The following is a 20159-nucleotide window of genomic DNA, read 5'->3' as shown; positions in this document are numbered from 1 at the left end:
GGGACTTTGCATCTGGAGCAAGAAGAAATTCTGTGGATGGTAGAAGGGACGGTTTTCTCCCAAGCCAGAGTGCAGGTAGGAAACAGAGACCTTTGTGTTTCAGTAGAGATGGGTGCCCAGCCAGTGACTGAGCTTGGAAATATTAAGTAACGTATTTATGAAAAGTACGTTGTTGTCTAAAACATAGTGGGGGATAATGGGACTAATTTCTCACTTATTGACCTAGATCTTTTATTTTACATTCAAAATGTTTCCTCTATAATTTTATACTTATTGAGGGCAAAACATGTTACTGATTTTTTCAGGTCAATTTCTATGAATGCTTTTCCAAATTTCTCCTTTAAATTTTTTTCTCCATTAGGGGCTGGGGATGTGGCTCAAGCGGTAGCGCGCTAGCCTGGCATGCGTGCGACCCGGGTTCGATCCTCAGCACCACATACCAACAAAGATGTTGTGTCCGCTGAGAACTAAATAAAAATAAATACTAAAAATTCTCTCTCTCTCTCTCTCTCTCTCTCTCTCTCTCTCTCTCTCTCTCTCTCTCTCTCCTCTCTCACTCTCTCTTAAAAATAATAATAATAATAAATTTTTTTCTCCATTACATTAAAAAAGCAAGTTTATCCATATATCTTTTATAATTACCAGAGTTATATTTTTCTAAGACAGTTTTTCTTGACTTAAGCCATTTCCTCCTGAAAGTGTCAATTATGAACAAAATTCTCATGAGATTATTGATACTCAACTTTGTCTGTCTCTGAATTTCATGCTACCAAATCATATTTCCAACTATTCTAGGGATGGAAATTGCAAATCAAAAACATGAAATGATATGCAGAGCACTTTCGAACAGGAAGGACACACCCATCAACATGTCAATGGTGAGTTTCAGGGATGGGAACACTAATTATGTAAATTAAAGACCTGTCAGTGGAATAAATTAGTTATTGAGTACAATTTCATGGCTGTAATTATGTTGCCATTACATAATTTCTGAGTCCAAAGATCTGTATAGTTTTCATTCTTTGAGAAATTAACAAGATTCCAAAATAACAAGCATTTCTCAAGAAGCAAATCTTTGAAATATTGAAGACCATAAAGTTAATCTGAGCCCCTTTAAATAAAATACTAGCAAATAAAAATACTTGGCTCTCCAGGAATTATGTGCAATGTGTTTTGGGGTTAAAAGCAAAAAGATTTTTTTCTTATTATAATTTTTGGTTCTATAATTCTTATGTAGAAAAATTAATTTGTAAGTTTATATGGAGACATCATTAAGAAATGTTCATCTTCTTTACAAAGCAGAAATCTCACGTTCAAGAGAATTTCTTTGGATGGAAAGACTTTCAGGAAGATCTGCATCACAATACTGCATGCATTCAATCTCTGTTTACTCACCCTGCAAAGAACCAGTGGGTCAACAAACACTGTGCATCATCCCTTGCTGATAATTTGTATCCAGATGAAAACAAAAAAAAATTTATATCTCGTGAGAAGGGCAGGAATGTTTGAAAGGACATAGGGATTTTTTACAACCCAGAAAATGCACCAAGAATGACTCTGGAGAGATATAATATGAAAGTCATCTATGTAGCAAACAGTTAAATCAAACCACTGATCTCAGGAGAATCAATGAAACTAAAACAGGGGAAAAGATGCAGGAATGTAATTTTTTTGAGAAAGTTCTCAGGAATTGTTCTGACCTTAGACAACATGAGAGAACTAAAACTGATGAGAAGAAAATGAATGCCATGTGTGTGGGAAAGCCTTCAGGAAGTCTTACAATCCTCAAAGGCATGAGAAAATCCATACTGGAGAGAAAACATACAGATACCATTGGTGTGGGAAAGCCTTTTGTAAATTATATAACCTTCAAATGTGTTGAGGGCCACAGACAAGTCAAGATGGAGCCTGGCACTTTGCCAAGAGGAGTGGTTTGAGAAGTAATGCCAGGGAGTCATTAAGATGATGGAGATCCCTTAATGACTGACTGCTGTATCTAGATGCTGTTAATTAAGTTAAGCTGTGTGTAATTATTAAGATGATGAGGATTCCTTAATGACTAATTGATGTATCTAGATGATTTTAATTGAAACAAGCTGTGTAAAATGAGTTAGGTATAAATACCTCTGCTGTCCTACAATAAAGGGGCTCCCACTGTTTCAATCTTCACAAGTTGCTTGCCACCCCTCAGTTATTTTGCCCAGCAAGACTGCAGCACAAATGCATGAAAAAACTCACACAGGAGAGAAACCATATGAATGCCATGTGTGTGGGAAAGCCTTCAGTAAATCAGTTCACCTTAGTTGTCATCAGATAATCCATAGGAAAGAAACCATACCAATGTCAGTTGTGTGGGAAATCCTTTTGTAAATCATACAACCTTCAAATGCATGAGAAAACTCACACAGGAGAGAAACCATATGAATGTAATGTGTGTGGGAAAGCCTTCAGCAAATCAGTTCACATTAGTCATCATCAGATAATCCACACAGGAGAGAAACCATACCAATGTCAGTTGTGTGGGAAACCCTTTGGTCTATCATACAACCTTAGAATACATGAGAGAATCCACACTGGTGGGAAACCATATGAATGCCATGTGTGTACGAAATCCTTCAATCAAGCAACCACCTGAGACTGCATCGAAGTACACACACTGGAGAGAAATCCTACCAGTGCCACGTGTGTGGGAAATCCTTCAATCTTGTTACCTTAAACCACACCAGAGAATCCACACTGCTGAAAAATCATATGAATGTCCTGTGTGTGGGAAAGTCTATCATCTGGCCTTAGACACCCTGAGAAAACACATATTGGAAAAAAAACATTCAAATGTCACCTGTGTGGAAAAGCTTTCAGTACATGCTCTCTTCTGAGATGGCATGATAAAATACATACTGGAGAGAAACCATACAAATGCCCTGTGTGTGGAAAGTTTTCAGCTGATCAGTGGGTCTCAGAGTTCATGAGAGAACACACACTGGAGAAAAATGGCATGCATGCCACCTATGTGGCATAGTCTTTGACCATCACCGTACCATTAAATAATCGAACAAGACTCACCTTGGATAGTGGTCAATGGAATGTAGCCTGTGTGGAAAGGCCTCTATTAATACTCCAACCTTAGAAAACACAAGCAAACTCAATGAGGAGAAACTACATGAGTGCCATCTAGGTGGGAAAAGCTTCAATCCATCTTATTGCCTTAGACTGCGTGAGAAAATGCACAAAAAATAAATCATAGGAATGTCAGCTGTTTGAGATGTCTTGCCAATGTTCTGCATGTAGGAACCCATGATGGAGACAAACTTGAGTTCCTGTAACATATATTCTAACCTGGTATTGCAAGATATAATAACTAAAATTTTGACTTCTATTTCATATATGTCTGCTCCTACTCTTATTTTTTCTTTCCTACCACTTAATTTAAAAATAAACTGATTGTTGCTCTAGCTTATTCCTGATAAAAAGTACATTAAGTTAAAAATGTTTGTGTACTCTTTTATCCCACAGATTCTGACATTGAAAGATCACTTTGTTCACTTAGTTCAAATCACTTTTTATTTACTTCTCTTTTGCCTTCTTCCTTGCCATTTCATGTTGAAGGACTTGACATGTGGTGATGGGGTTCTATAGATCTCAAGGGGATTGATTTCTAATATAATAAACCCTGCAGAAAACACAGTCTGCATGGTTTAAATTACTTAAATTATTAAAAAAGGTAATGGAAATGCTTAAAATTTGAACAATAAGATGGTACATGTCAAAACTGATCAAATTGCATGCTTCCAATTTGAGCATTTGATTGTTTTTCAACATTACCTCAATAAAGCTATTTTTAAAAATGTGAAAGAACCTTCAACTCTACTTGTGAAATCCAAATGTGAGCACCCCAAAATTGATGAATCACCATTAATCAGAATGAAAAAAATTTAAGTAATTTTAATCCTCTCTTGACAAACATAAGGGCATGGAAAATAATCCATAAGAATAAAATTTGATTTCAAAAACCTTAATAAGTGATCTTTCTTAAATGGCATATGTATTATAGCCCCTGTCAAGAATATAATGTAGTAGTCTAAGATCTCTATTCTCAGCTTTTAATATACTAGAGTGTTTGACAGGAAAGTCGTTGACAAGATCCAGGTCCTAGATAGGGTTTCCTCAAACATGTGTACTTTCAGACCCAACCCACTCCCTTGTATTCCTCAGGAACTTCTTGAACTTCATTCACATTGGTTCCCTTGTGTCCACTGGTGGGACTTTTGAGAACAATCCCATAAACAAACAAACAAAAAAGTATTTTCAAGGATTTCACTTTCAAGTTAGATGTGCTCTCATCTCTCCATTTAATCTGGTATTCCAAAGGGGGAGCATGATGAATGATGAAATTTATAATAATAAGTTACAGTTGTATTCTTGTTACCCAGATCAACAATAATTAAAAGTAGAATAAAACAGTTTTAATCTGAGAGACATAATGAGATAAAGAGTGTGGTTGGAAAATTGTTGTCTTTATTGATATTTCCGACATGTTCTTTGAACAAGAATACAAATTTTAATTTCTGCTTGAATTTGTAAAATATGTAAAAAGTCATGATTATGCCACATAAAGAGATATATTTAGTAGTTTTTTCCCCTTTTTCCTGTGTTTTACCAGCCTCAGTATCAACTGTGTCTTGAAAATAAAGATGGAATTTGTTCCACCTGATTCTCTTTCTCAGCCTGTTCTCCTCCTTTTACATATAAATCATTCAACTCTTGTTTGGATGTTGAATTTATGTTGTGAATTGTTGGAGGGAGAAGGGGAAATTCTCTGTGCTTCTTTTCTAGTTATGTGCAGCACATTGCCAGAAACTTGGTGGCAACACCAATAAAATCCATTAAGCCACAAATTAACAGGTCAGAAGTCCAAGTCAGAGCAGGTTGGATCCTCTGGAAGCCTCTCACAGGACCTCATGCAGGTGCTGGCTGCATCATGATCTCCTTGGGGCATGTTGATTCTCTCTCTCTCTCTCAGTCTTTGGGGAGGGTGCAGTTCTTGGTGGCTGTGGGGCTCTGGACCTGAATTTTGACATCCTGAGTTTTGTTTCCTCTCATATGTCACTTGATATTCTGTGAGAATTTGCAGACTTGGGGTGTGTTTGTGTTTGTTGCAGTGTTTGATTCTTTGGGCTGGCTAGACAAGCACTATACCACTGCACTGTACCCAGGCCCACAGTTGCTTCTTCTGTGCCTGAAGGAGACCTGTTCAGAGTTTGGTGCTGTCTGCGATCCTCCTATCACAAGTAATAGATTCCTGTCACACCACTCAGCTTTTCAGGTTCTCTCAGGTGCCTTCCCTTTGATTAGCTCACAGTGTCTATAATTGCATGAGCAAACTACCCCCCTCCTTGCCAGTTTTTGTGGCTGGGAACAAAATATATGACAAGAACAACTTATAGAACAAGTATTTTGTTTTGGACTCAGTTTTAGAGTTTCAGTCCATGGCCATCTGATTGCAATGCTTTAGGCCTGAGGTGAGGCAGAACATGGTGGCACAAGGACATGAGAGAGGAAAGATACTCTCTAATGGCAACCAGGAACAGAGAGAGTGAGGAGCTAGGGATGAGGTGCTTATTCCCCAAGGGCATTAGGGGACTACTTCCTCAAGCTCTGGCCCAACTTCCAACAGTTTCATTCTACCACGCGTCCTGCGCAATGGTTTCATTAATGAGGTTCTAGGCATTAAGTTAGCTAGAAGAGATTGAAATAAAATACACAGACTCAGTTACCTTATTTCTATTGCTAGGTCCGAGATGGCTCCCCTCTCTGGTTCGCTCCTCTAACCGCCCAGCAGGGCAGCAAGGATTACTCAGGGCTAGCAGGAGAGAGAGAGAGTGAACATGCCGGGGACTAGCCTTTTATTGGGGAACAAGAGATTCAGGGGAGAATTCCATCCAATGAAGGTTGAGGGGAGGGCTGCACTCCAAGGTCAGGGTCAGTGATTGGGTCCCCGGGGTCAGTGGTCAGGCACACCCCCACATGGATGGGCTCTCTCATCAGGAAAGGGCCGGGAAAACTTCGACAAAGCCAAAGTGCCTCAGTCCCTTAACGGGAGTCACCCAATCATGTGTTAGAATGGCTTCCCACAAGTTTTCATCTGGTAGCCCAGTAAAATTATTGGCCAATCAATTCACTGATCAGGTCACATCCATCTCTCCTAATGTAATCATCTCACCTCCAAAATTTTGAAACATTTCTAGATTTTTAATAGGAGACTTTGAGGGAGACCTCATTTCCAAGCCATAGTCATGAAAGAGAGCAGGGTGAGGACAATGATGGTGACAGAGCCACAGGCAGCTTCGTCAGACAGGAGAGCACCACAAAGATGAAGCCTTGGGTATCAGATCCTTCTTCAGCTATAATTGTACCTCTGGATGTAATTTAACAAATCTAGTCTTTCAGTGTCAGGTCTCTTCCTACCCACTGGCTAGGACACTCTTGTTGCCCAAACTGTCACAACCCCCAATCACCCTGACAACCAAAGCATCAAGAACCTGAAAAATAAAATGAAATGAAAGCGCACTGGTAGCTATTCAATGAATAACAAACCCACTGAGGATCAGGACATTGAGGCAGAAACAGAAGAACTCATTTCCGTAACAATTCCACCTCTGGCTAGGCACCCAAGGGAAGCCTAAAATTCCAGAGACTCCAGAGCCCCAGGCAGAAAAATCCCAAGGTGAAAGCCAGCCTCTGCAATATGGTGAGGCCCTAAGCAACATAAGTGGCCCTACCTCAAAAAATGAAAAGAGGCCATATAGTTACTTCACAAAAACATGGGCAAATGAACAGACACTTCCCCAAAAAGAAATACAAATGCCCAACAAACACTTGAAAAAAGTGATTGATATCATTAGGTTATCAAGAAATGCCAATGATAAACACAAAAGATACCAGCTCACACCAGGTAGAAAGAATATCACCAAAGAAATAAAAATGTAACAAATGTTGACAAGGATGTAGAACCTTCATGTGTAGAAGTTAAATCTTATATAGTTGTGAGGTCACTTGGTGATCAACAACATATCTGTTAACGAATTGGAAACAGTTCAATTTAAACGTGGGTGTTTGTATGCACACACGCGCATGTGTGTGCGCGTGCAGCCAAATCTCGAAGAGTGCCAAACAAACGTTGGGCATCTATAGTATTTAGTATCTCTGATGTGTGGATTAGAAATGTTTGAGGCTCTGGCCATTCAATTTTTATTTTGCATACCGTTTGCTGTTTACAATAGAAGCTAGAAAGTGCAATGCCAACCTCTCGGTGCAAGAACAGTTTCACCCTAATGTGGCCGATACCATTTTGACTTGCTATTGGCAAGGATAACAGAGACCAATGTGTGGACTCACCTCCTGGCCCTTCATGGAACCAGCCCCCAGGCAGCGCTGGCAGAGTGCTGAACCTTTGCTTTAATATGATAAAGTTTCTTGCCATTTGTGCACAGATTATTTCACCTAAACAGATGCCCTCTGGTTCCACCCACATCTCCATACCAGTAATGATTTGTATACTTCAAAATAGATAGAATAGGGACTTTGGATGTTCTCACACAATTACATGGTATTATTGAGGAAGTGGATTTACTCAATGAACAGAGATGTGGAAATATCAGGTGGTACTCTGCAGATATACACAATTATTCTATCAATTAACAGGTAAAGAAACAAAGATAGAGATGGTATGCAAGTTCCCTTTTCTTTATTTACTTTCAATTTACTTTATTTCACACTTCAGTTGATTTATAAATTCAAATGCCTTTGGCACAACTGGGTGTGGTATTCCATATTTGGATCAACTCATTAATTTTGTATATTCAACAGGAGAGTAACATTTTATGTGAAACTATTTTTTTTATTATGTATGTATTTGTTTATCTAGCTGCTAGAATTGAACCCAGTAAAGGTTTACCACTGAGCTACATCCCCAGTCCGTTCAGTTTTTATTTTGAGAGAGAGTCTTGCTAAGATCTGATGGTCTCGCTAAGCTCCCAGGGCAGGCCTCCAAATTGCAATGCTCCTGCCTCAGCCTCCTGAGTTCCTGAGATTAAAGTGTCCACCACCAGGTCCAGTTAATGTGCAATTATTTCTTTGAGAAGTCAAGGTGAAGGATGAAGCAATATAGTGACAATTGTACAAAGTATTGTGTTCACTTTACAAATGTGCATGTATCAAAATATTTAGGTATAAAGAAATGTTATGTGATCAGTTTCAAAATATCCCAGAGATGATTAGAATAGATTTAATTCAGTCTCACTGATAGGATTTGGAGTGCTGTCATGTGGCCTTGAAAGGTGACCCCATCAAACTACTCCAAAGGAACTCTATGTATCTAGCGTGATAGTTTCTCCTTAAAGAGGTCTAGATTTTTAGTTAACAAATTCCTCTGAAGTCTGTCAAATTTCCTTAATTTAATTTGTAATAATACAATGTAAAAGAATTTATAGAATCAAATACAGAAATTACAGACATAATTGTGATATAAATTAGGTCATTAAAAAGTAAAAATTCAACTCTCTTAGAATGTTTCCTTTTTAAATATTTATGGGAAAGAATGATGCACCTATTAGATATCCCTGAAAATACCCCAAATTATTTTTTAATGGATAGAAACAAATTACATATGTTTCCCAAGTACACAATTTACAAGTTATATTATTGAGATATGACATAAATACTTAGCAATAGACTCCAAAATCATACATAAAATATCAGAATTTGAAATTTAAAATAGTATTTCAGAGAATAAAGATAACTGTGAGTTGAATATTAAAATGTTCTGGAAATTACTGAGTTGATTCAAGTATGAAATACCACACAAAAGTGTGAAATAAAATAAGTTGAAAGTAAATAAAGAGAAGGGAACTTACATACCACCTCTATCTTTGTTTCTTTTTCCTGTTAATTGATAGAATAATTGTGTATATCTGCAGAGTACCACCTGATATTTCCACACCTCTGTTCATTGAATAAATCTACTTCCTCAGTGATACCTTGTAGTTGTGTGAGAATATCCAAAGTCCCTATTCCATCTATTTTGAAGTATACAAATCATTACAGGTATGGAGATGTGGGTGGAACCAGAGGGCATCTGTTTAGGTGAAATACTCTGTGCAAAAATGGCAAGAAAATCTGTCATATTAAAGCAAAGGCTCATCCCTCTACCAGCACTGCCTGGAGGCTGGTTCCATGAAGGGCCAGGAGGTGAGTCCACACATTGGTCTCTGTCACCATTGCCAATAGTAAGTCAAAATGGAATTGGCCATATTTAGGTGAAACTTCTCTTGCACAGAGAGGTTGGCATTGCACTTTCTAGATCCTGCTATAAAAAGCAAACCGTCTACAAAATAGAAATTGAATGGCCAGAACCTCAAACATTCCTAATCTATACATCAGAGATACTAAATAGTGTAGACTCCCAGGCTTTGTGGGCCCTCTTCAAAATTTGTTTGCATGCACACACATGCTTGCATGTGCATACAAACACACGTTTAAATTGAACTGTTTCCAATTCATTACCAAATAGATATGTTATTGATCATCATATGTGACCTTACAACTATGAGCTTTCACTCACAAACCTTCTGTATCCTTGCCAACATTTGCTATATTTTTATTTCTTTCATCTGATTATCATTGCATCCTTGAAAACTAGTGATATCCAGCACCCTTTTCAAGTGTTTGTTGGCCATTTGTATTTTTTCTTTCTTTCTTTCTTTCTTTCTTTCTTTCTTTCTTTCTTTCTTTCTTTCTTTCTTTCTTTCTTTCTTTCTTTCTTTCTTTGTTTTTTAGGTAGGGGCTCTCTATGTTGCTTAGGGCCTCACCATATTGCAGAAGCTGGCTTTCAAATTGTGAAGTTCCTGCCTGGGGCTCTGGAGTCTCTGGGATTATAGGCTTGCCCTTGGGCACCTAGCTAGAGTGTTAAGGAAATTGTTAAGGAAATGAGCTCTTCTGTTTCTGCCTCAATGTCCTACTCTTCAGTGGGTTTGTTATTCATTGAATAGCTACCAGTGAGCTTTCATTTTATTTTATTTTTGAGGCTCATAATGCTTTGGTTGTCAGAGTGAATGGGGGTTGTGTCAGTTTGGACAACAAGGATGTCCCAGCCCCTGGGTAGGATGTGACCTGATATTGAATGACTAGTTTTTTAAATTATATCCAAAGGTGGAATTACAGCCTAAAAAGGATCTGACACCCAAGGCTTCATCTTTGAGGTGCTCTCCTGTCTCATGAGGCTCACTGTGGCTCTCAGTCACCATCATTGTCCTCACTCTTCTCTCTAGTCCATGACTATGGCTTGGAAATGAGGTCTCCTCGAAGGCTGATATTAAAAATCTAGAAATGTTCCAAAATTTTGGAGGTGAGATGATTACATTAGGAGAGATGGATTTGACCTGATCAGTGAATTGATTGACCAATAATTTGAATGGGCTACTGGAGGGAAACTGTTGGAAATTGGGCCAGAGCCCGAGGAAGTTGTTCCCTAATGGCCTTGGGGAATAAGCACCTCATCCCTGGCTCCTCAATCTCTCTGCTCCTGGTTTCCATTAGCAGAGTATCTTTTCTCTCTCATGCCCTTGTGCCAGGATGTTCTGCTTCACCTTAGGCCTAAAGCATTGCAGTCAGGTGGCCATGGGTTGAAACCTCTAAAACTGAGTCCAAAACAAAATGCTTGTTCTATAATTTGTTCTTGTCATATATTTTGTTCCCAGCCACAAAAACTGGCAATGAGGGGGGTAGTTTATTCATGCAATTACTAACACTGTGAGCTAATCAATGAAAGGGAAGGCACCTGAGAAAACCTGAAAAGCTGAGTGGTGTAACATGAATCAATTACTTGTGTTAGGAGGTTTGCAGACAGAATCAAACTCTGAACAGGTCTCCTTCAGGCACAGAAGAAGCAACTGTGAGCCTGGGATACAGTGCAGTGGTATAGTGCAACAAACACAAACACACCCAAATCTGCAAATTCTCACAAAATATAAGGAGATAAATGAGAGGAAACAAAACTCAGGGTGTCAAAATTCAGGTCCACAGCCTACAGCCCCAAGGACCTGTACCCACCCCAAAGACTGAGAGAGAGAGAATCAACAGGCCCCAAGGAGATCATGATGTAGCCAGCACCTGCATGAGGTCCTGAGAAAGGCTTCCAGAGGATCCAACCTGCTCTGACTTGGACTTCTGACCTACGAGTCTATGACTTAATGGATTTTATTGGTGTTGCCACTAAGTTTCTGGCAACGTGCTGCACATAACTAGAAAAGAAGCACAGAAAATTTCAACTTCTCCCTCTAGCAGCTCACAACATAAATTGAACATCCAAACAAGATTTAAATGATGCACATGAAAGAGACGGAGAACATGCTGAGAAAGAGAATCATGTGAAACAAATTTTAATCTGTATCTTCTAAATCCAGTTGATTCTGAACTTGGTGAAAACCAGGAAAAAAGAAAAAAAACTACCAAATATATCTCCTTGGTGGTATAATCAAAATTTCTACATAGTACACAAATGCCAGCACAAATTAATATTGGTTTTCTTGTTCAAAGAACATGGGGAAATTATCATTAAATGCAACAAATTGCAATCCAAACTTTTTGTTTCATTATGTCTCTCATGTTAAAATTGTGTTTTCTGTTTTAATTATTGTTAATCTGAGTAATAGGAGTACAACTGTCACTTAATAATGTAAATTCAATCATTCAACTTGCTTCACCTTTGCAAATACCAGATTAAATGGAGAGATGAGAGAACATTAAACTTGAATGTGAAGTCCTTGAAAATGCAATTTTTTAAAAAAAATTGTTTAATTCTAAAAAGTTCCCCCAGTGGACAAGGGGAACCAATGTGAATGAAGCTCAAGAAGTTCCTGAGGAATACAAGGGGGTGGGGTATGGTCTGAACATACACAGGATTGAGGAAACCCTGTCTAGGACCTGGATTGTGTCAATATGACCTTCCTGTCAAACACTCTGGTTGGTTGAAAGCTGAGAGTTGAAATTGTACGTTACTACATTCTTTTCTTGACAGGATTTAAAAGAAGCATATGCCATTTAAGAAAGATCACTTATTATGACCTTTTAAATCAAACATCATTCGTATGGTTTATTTTACAGGGACTTGTGTACATCAAGAGAGGATTCAAATTACTTCAACTTTTTTCATACTGATTAAAGGGTGTTCTTCAATTATGGGGTGCTCAGATTTAGATTTCACAAGTACAATTGAATGTTTCTTCACATTTTTTCATGGCTTTATTGAGGTAAAATTGAAGTACAATAAAATGCACATATTGGAAGCATGCAATTTGATAGTTTTGACATGTATGTGACTAATACAATCTTATATTTAAAATTTTAAGCATTTCCATTACCTTTTAAAAAAGTTAAAATCATGCAGATTGTTTAATGCATAATTGATTATATTAGAAATCAATCACCTTAAGATCTATAGAATCCCATCACCACACTTCAGGTCCTTCAACACAAAATGGAACACCTATACATATCTCACAGGTCAAGGAACAAGGCACAAGAGAAGGAAATAAACAGTGCTTTGAAAGAAGTGATAATAAAAGCTTTAAATATTAGAATTTCTGGGATAAAAGTGCACTCAGATGAATATTTATAACTTAACATATTACTAAGAAAGAAGCTAGGTTAAGAATCAAATAATTTTCAAATTTGGAAGTAGGAAAAAATATGAGTAGGAGCAAAAATATGTGAACTACAGAGAAAAAAATTTTTAGTTATTATATCTTGTAATAGCAGGTTAGAATATATGCTACAGAAACTCAAGTTTGTCTCCATCATGGGTTCCTACATGCAGAACATTGGCAGGACCTCCCAAACAGCTGACATTCCTATGAATGATTTCTTGTACATTTTCTTGTGCAGTCTAAGGTAGTAAGATTGACTGAAGCCTTTCCCACATAGATGCCACTCATGAGCTTTCTCTCCATTGAGCTGGCTCGATTTTTCTAAGGTAAGGTCAGGCAACATTCCAATGGCCACTCTCCAAGGCAAGACATGTTTCATTTCCATACTAAGGTGATGGCCAAGGAGTATGCCACACAGGTGGCATGCATGTTATTTTTCTCCAGTGTGTGTTCTCTCATGAACTCTGAGACCAGATGATCGACTGAAGGCTTTCCCACACACAGGGCATTTGTATGGTTTCTCTCCAGTATGTGTTTTCTCATGGTGTCTCAGGCCAGAGCATGTATTGAAAGCTTTTCCACATAGGTGACATTTGTATTGTTTGTCTCCAATGTGTGTTTTCTCATGGTGTCTAAGGCCAGAGCATGTATTGAAAGCTTTTCCACATAGGTGACATTTGTATTGTTTGTCTCCAATGTGTGTTTTCTCATGGTGTCTCAGGCCAGATGATAGACTGAAGGCTTTCCCACATACACCACATACATATGGTTTCTCACCAGTGTGGATTCTCTGATGTGGTTTAAGGTAACTAGATTGACTGAAGAACTTCCCACACAGGTGGCATTGATAGGGTTTCTCTCCAGTGTGTGTTCTCTGATGACGACTAAGGTGAACTGAATTGCTGAAGGCTTTCCCACACACATGGCATTTGTATGGTTTGTCTCCAGTGTGAATTTTTGCATGTATTCTAAGGTAGCATGATTGAGCAAAGAATTTCCCACACAATTGACATTGGTATGGTTTCTCTCCCGTGTGGATTATCTGATGACGACGAACGTGAACTGATTTGCTGAAGGCTTTCTCACACACATGGCATTTGTATGGTTTCTCTCCAGTGTGGATCCTTGCATGTATTCTAAGGTAGCATGATTGACCAAAGGATTTCCCACACAATTGACATTGGTATGGTTTCTCTCCTGTGTGGATTATCTGATGACGACGAAGGTGAACTGATTTGCTGAAGGCTTTCTCACACACATGGCATTTGTATGGTTTCTCTCCAGTGTAGATCCTTGCATGTATTCTAAGGTAGCATGATTGACCAAAGGATTTCCCACACAATTGACATTGGTATGGTTTCTCTCCTGTGTGGATTATCTGATGACGACGAAGGTGAACTGATTTCCTGAAGGCTTTCCCACACACATGGCATTTGTATGGTTTCTCTCCTGTGTGGATTTTCTCATGCATTTGAAGGCTGTATAATTTACAAAAAGCTTTCCCACACCAATGACATCTGTATAGTTTCTCTCCAGTATGGACTTTCTCATGCATTTTAAGGTTGTAAGACTTCCTGAAGGCTTTCCCACACATGTGGCATTCATTTTGTTTATCACCTGTTTGGGTTCTCTCATGTTGTCTATGCTTAGAGCAGTAACTGAAGACTTTCTCAGAAAAATTATTTTCACAATTCTTTTCCCCTGTTCTAGTTTCATTGAGTCTGCTTAGATCAGAGGTTTGATTAAAGGATTTGCTACATAGATGACATTCATATTGTGTCTCTCCAGGGTCATTCTTGTTGCATTTTCTAGGTTGTAAACAGTTCCTATGTCCTTCCAAATATTCTTGCCCTTCACATGAGACACAATCATTTTTCTTGTTTTCACCAAGATACATATGGTCAGCAAGGGATCGTGCACAGTGTTTGTTGTCCCAGTGGTTCCTTGCTTTTCTCCATTCCAAGGAATCCTTTTTAAAATGAGATTCCTGTTTTGTAAAGAAGATGAACATTTCTTAACAATGTCTCCATATAAACTTAATTTTTCTACATAAGAATCTTAAAACAATCCAGTATAATATGAAAATGAAAATCTTCTTACTTTTAATTCCGTGAACATTGTAGATAATTCCCAAGTGAGCCAAGTATTTTTCCGTTTACTAGTATTTTATTTAAAGGGGCTCTGATTAACTTTGTCTTCAATATTTCAAATAGCTACATGAGAAATGCTTGTGCATTTGGAATCTTTTTAATTTCTCCCAGAATGCAAGCTATACAGATGTTTTGACACAGAAGTTGTGTATTCCCAACATAATGACAGCCATCAAGTTGTACTCGGTCACTAATTTAATCCACAGACAGGTTTTTAACTTACATAATTAGTGTTCCCATTCTTGAAACCTACCATTGACCTGTTGATGGGTGTAGCCTTTCTCTTCAAAACTGCTCTGCATATCATTTCATGTTTTTGATATTCATTTTCCATCCCTAGAAGAGTTGGAAATACAAATTAGTAGCATGAAATTCAGAGACACAATTTGAAAGTCAACAATCTTATAAGAATGTCTTTTTTCATCATTGACTTTTTCATGGAGGATATGGCTTAGATAAAAAATATATATCTTGGAAAAATAAAACACTGGGAATTATAAAATAAAAACATCAACATAGAATTATTGTTAAAAAGTAATGGAGAAAAAAATTTAAAAGAGAAAATCTGAAAAAGAGACATGAAAATTGACCTAAAAAACACACTAACAGGTTTTCTCCCAATGAAAATATAAATATAGAGGAAACATTTTGAATTTAGATTAAAAGAAGCAAAGTCATACATGAGAAATTTTGTCCCATGGTCCCCTACTATATTTTAGACAACCACATTAATTTCACAGCTATGTCATTTAATATTTCCAAGCTCAGTCACTGGCTGGGCACCCATCTCTGTAGAATCACAAATGTCTCTGTCTCTTACCTGCACTCTGCCTTGGGAGAAATCTTGTCCCTTCTCCCATCCACAGGATTTTTCCTTCCTCCACATACAAAGTCACATCTGATTTGCAGAACGGATACCCTATGCATGGTAGAAAAAAAAAAGCCATTGGATTTTAGCATTTCTGCCAAGAAATGTGCATTAGTGACAAGGCCAAGAAGATGACTTAACAACAATAGAGAACCAAGGTACTGGGAGAAAGTATTTAGCAGAGAAAATTTTGAAGTTCACTCTCTGAAGCAGAATAAAAGATAGAATGCTCCCATACCAGGGAGGACTGAAGGCACCAATGTTCACAATAACATTCAAAGAATTCCAAATCAGCAGTTCTTTCAGGCACTTCATCTCTCCACTAAATATTACTTTCAAATGGAATCCAAATAATTACACCAAAATGTTCAGAATTCTCTTGTTTTGGTACTCAATCCTCCAGCACAGTGACAATATAAGTATAATTATTTATAAATATTAGGTCTATGTATAATTTAACTTTAATGGATACATAACATTATGGTGTGGACTATATTGTAGGGTGGTGTAAAATAAGTTGTAATTAAAGTAATAAATAAGAGCAGCTTTCTTGCATGTAATTATAAGTTCTATGAGAAAGTCAGGACAGAGATTGGAATTGAATAGAGAGAGGCTATTCCAGATACTGCTATTGAAGAAATAGGTATACCCTCACATCTTTCATATATATCATTAATGGACTTACCAACTGATACCAGATGATTAATGGTTTCCAGCATCACTGATTGGTGTAGCATTTTCTGAAATGGGTCCAGCATGGCCCACTCTTCTTGGGTGAAACTTATGCTTACATCTTCAATGGTCACCAATTCCTAGAATGGTATTGACAAGCTAGTTTAGAAAGAGCAAGGAGATCAATTTCACAAAAGAAGGGTTGAGAGGACAGCATGAGACAGAGGGGAAACTAGGTGTGCAGGAGATCAAACTGTTAAAGCACCAGCCTATTCATTTTCAGCTTCCAACATTCTTACTTTCAGAAACCCAGGATGTACATACATTGAATTCATAGAATTTATAGTAAAGGAATATGGAATGATAGAGAATCATGAAATATGAAAAAAAATTTAAAGACAGGTAAGAATAACTTTCAATCAGGCTATTATAAAATTTTCACTTGAATCTTTTCAACTAAAATTTAAATCCCCATTTATTTAAATAGCTTTCCAGAATTATCACCAGGCCAACCTTAACATTAATTTGTCATCTTGAAGATTGGTTATGTGTAAAATAGTCATTTTCACAAAGAGGTATCCAATATCCCTCATCAGTGAAATATTCAGTAATGTGAGTGTTTAAAAAGCCAATGATTTTCTTTATATCTTCAAAACATGTTTAAACTATAACCCTATAACCAGAACAATGCAGTCATTCTTGAACCAATCTTCAGAATTTTTGAGAACTGAGCAAACTACATGTAACTTGGTATCAGTAGGAAGAGTCACTCTTCTCAATGTGAGCAAGGAGGTCAGAATAAGGTTAAGGACAGACATTTGAGCAGCACAAGGCACAGTCTCTGAGACTTGTACTCTGAGGCAGAGTCCCAGCAACCATCCCTTACTACAACTCTCATCCTCAATTCTCTCGTGAGCTCCAAAGACTACTTTTCAATATCTCTCTGATATCTTGATCTCATTTCTCTTTTTATTAGTTTTCATGTATCCAGTTCTTCAAAAATTTGCTCCATTTACTATGTGATTTACTAGTATATTTTAATGACAAACATCAATTAAGTTAACATACCTTGATGTAAAAAACTTCCAGTATGAAATTTGAAGGAATATTTTATTAGTAAGTTGTAACAACATTGGGAATAAAAATGATCTGATTTATTTAGGTTATTTTTCGGGGGGATTATCAAAAGTTGAAATTTATTCCATAAAACTTTAAGTTTAAAATTGCAAAAAAGAAATTATTTCTCATGCCTTCTCTATCCTAGGTTGTTTATTTTTTCTCAGTATTACTTGAATTCCTGTGGCACTAGGTCAACAGAATTCAGCTGCTGGAATATCTGCCTCCATGTTGGGCTGTGAGGTTCTACTCCTCACTCATTTCCCTGACCTGAATTCACCACAATCCAAACGTCATTGCAATAAGTAGTATCATTAATCAGCAATTATTTCAAATGAAGTCATAGCAGAATGTGAGATTCAATATGACCTTCTGGAAGTACACAGCCAGGAATGGTAGCACGGTATAATGGTGTCCTAACAGGAAGGACATCGGTTGCCTGCTGATGAGTTCCTGACCCATGGTGACAGCTGCAGAGTTGTGGGGTACAGGACTAACTCCTGCTTGCACTGAAGACTTGGCATCTCTGTCAATAGGGCGGAAATTTCAATAGAAAAGCCATTTACTGCTCACCCACCAATGGATTCTTAGCCATGGTTTTTCTTTCTGCAATCTTGCTCTTCACTCACACAGTCCAAACAATTTGCAGAAAATACTGTGGATGAAGAAGAAAAATCATGATATTCAACACATTTAGAAGGCATCCTGACTCCCCTCTCATGAAATCCTAGACATTCTTTTGTCTAAAATGCAGTGCTAACACTGGGAAAATTCAGATTTCCCAAGAGTTATAGGTGCAGTACTCTGTTCATATTCCAAGGTCAAAATTCAAAAGAATGTGAACATGATTGCTAACAAAAATGAAGGAATTAAACCTCCATATATGCATTTACACATATATGGAGAACCTTGATTTTCACATATCAATTGCCGGATAAAGGGTCCAGAGTTATAAAATGCTCTTAGATTTTGAAGAAGCATCACTTTTTTAACCAACATGCAGACTTTGGTTTCCACTTTTAGGGAAACATTGTGGAATTTCTCAGATTTCACTGATTTTGCTATATTTGTTAGCAGTGATTCTCTAAGTTAAATTGTGTCCCCTTGGAGTCTCACTCCCTGCCAACCCTCCCTCACCCATGAGGTAGATCTATCTTCCTGGATTTAGGAGCAATCAAGTCAGGATCTCTATTATGAAAGCATGAATCAACTCAAGTTGATTTCCATTTTGAGGAATCAATGGCTCCATCCTGCCAATCCAGCCCTTATAGTTCCATTTATCCAAATCAGCTTAAGTACTGGGTCCTAGTGGGAGTGTCAGGGCTGGCCACATTAATTTATATTAAGGATGTTCAGAAATGATGCTCATAGATGATGACTGGGGATCAGGGTGAAATCTATTTGATTGGTCATTTGTTAATGTGCTGGTTGAAACCTTTGTAATCCTGTTCAATAACCATCCATCATCAGCTTTGATATCTGTTTTTAATTATAGATCCATACATAGGAGAGAGAGATTTATAAATTGTAGTGTATCCATCAACATATCTTAAATTTTGTGGAGGAATTATGATGTTTACTACTATCCATCAACATATCATAAATTTTGTGGAGGAATTACAATTTTTATTATGAAGACTAAAATTCACTCACATTACTGTGCCACCATTGAAAAAAGAGAAAAATCCAGGTGCAGTGATGCACACCTGAAAGACCAGCCACCCAGGAGGCTGAGGCAGGAAGACCAAAGTTCAATCCCATCCTCAGAAACAGCCAGGCTCTAAACTACTAAGTGAGATTCTGTCTCAAAATACAAACAACAATAATAATAATAATAATAATAATAATAAAATAGACTGGGATGGGGATGAGACTCAGGGGTTAAGCATCCCTGTGCTCAATCCCTGCTCTCAAAATATGAAAAATAAAAATAAAAATAGAGTGCTGGGAATGTAGCTCCGTGACCTGATTTCCCTGAGTTCTATCCCAATGAAAAACAAAGAAACCAAACAAAGAAATACAAAACAAAACAAAAAAAAGCACCAATAATTTACTAAATATGATTATAATTTTTCCAATATTTGGTTATTATCATAGCCTTGTTGATTAAAGGTCAATTCATATTTTAAAAATTACCAAAACAAAGATTCACATGGTCTTCATTAGATGATGAATTTATCCAACTGGAAAATACGACAGCAACAATTTTCCCTTTTTTTCCCTTTTAGCTGAGTGCAATGTCTTTGAACACACCAACACAACCTCTAAGCTGACCTGTGATAGTGCCTCTGCTGTTAAAGAGCACAAGCCCTACCTGTCAGGGCACGGTCTTCCTTCTCATCTATCAAGCTCACTCTCCTTTCCCAGGCCCTACCATTCAGGATCCTCCAGTGCACTGACCCCACCTCCCAAACCTCATCCTCTTTTTCTTATCACTGCTCAACTTGTTAAGTTCTTACTCACTTCAACACACACTCATCAAGCTCATCTGGTCTTTGCTACACCATTTCCCACTTTTGTCCTCCAGCCCCTGTAGCAGAGGAATGCTTGTATGCGTCTTTTCTTCAACTGCATCGGAGAACCCTTGACTGTGGTGTTCATCCATGATTAAACTCAAAATCACCACTCCTGTTGGCTTCAAAGTATTTAGAA

General features: G+C 37.6%; 1 protein-coding gene across 1 annotated transcript; it reads right to left on the bottom strand.

Annotated features, from left to right (window-relative positions):
* Positions 1 to 12272: 12272 nt before the first annotated feature.
* Positions 12273 to 18230, bottom strand: LOC144372697 (uncharacterized). The gene is made up of 5 exons (XM_078035991.1): positions 18085 to 18230; positions 16405 to 16531; positions 15672 to 15770; positions 15105 to 15187; positions 12273 to 14688 (listed from the first exon to the last, which is right to left on the bottom strand). The coding sequence occupies exons 1-5, from the start codon at positions 18100 to 18102 to the stop codon at positions 13132 to 13134; spliced, it is 1884 nt and encodes a 627-aa protein (XP_077892117.1). The 5' UTR covers positions 18103 to 18230; the 3' UTR covers positions 12273 to 13131.
* Positions 18231 to 20159: the final 1929 nt, after the last annotated feature.

This window comes from Ictidomys tridecemlineatus, unplaced genomic scaffold (genome assembly GCF_052094955.1).
Source record: "Ictidomys tridecemlineatus isolate mIctTri1 unplaced genomic scaffold, mIctTri1.hap1 Scaffold_147, whole genome shotgun sequence".
NCBI lineage: Eukaryota > Metazoa > Chordata > Mammalia > Rodentia > Sciuridae > Ictidomys > Ictidomys tridecemlineatus.
Note: the sequence above shows the minus strand (reverse complement) of the source record. Positions and strands in the feature narration are given on the sequence as shown.

What these genes read in the sequence shown, in the direction of transcription:
- LOC144372697 (XM_078035991.1), bottom strand. An exon ending in TAATCATCTGGTATCAGTTG is followed by an intron (nt 15,771 to 16,404) that starts GTAAGTCCATTA and finishes TACCATGCATAG; the next exon opens with GGTATCCGTTCTGCAAATCA. An exon ending in CACCCATCAACAGGTCAATG is followed by an intron (nt 14,689 to 15,104) that starts GTAGGTTTCAAG and finishes TTTACAAAACAG; the next exon opens with GAATCTCATTTTAAAAAGGA.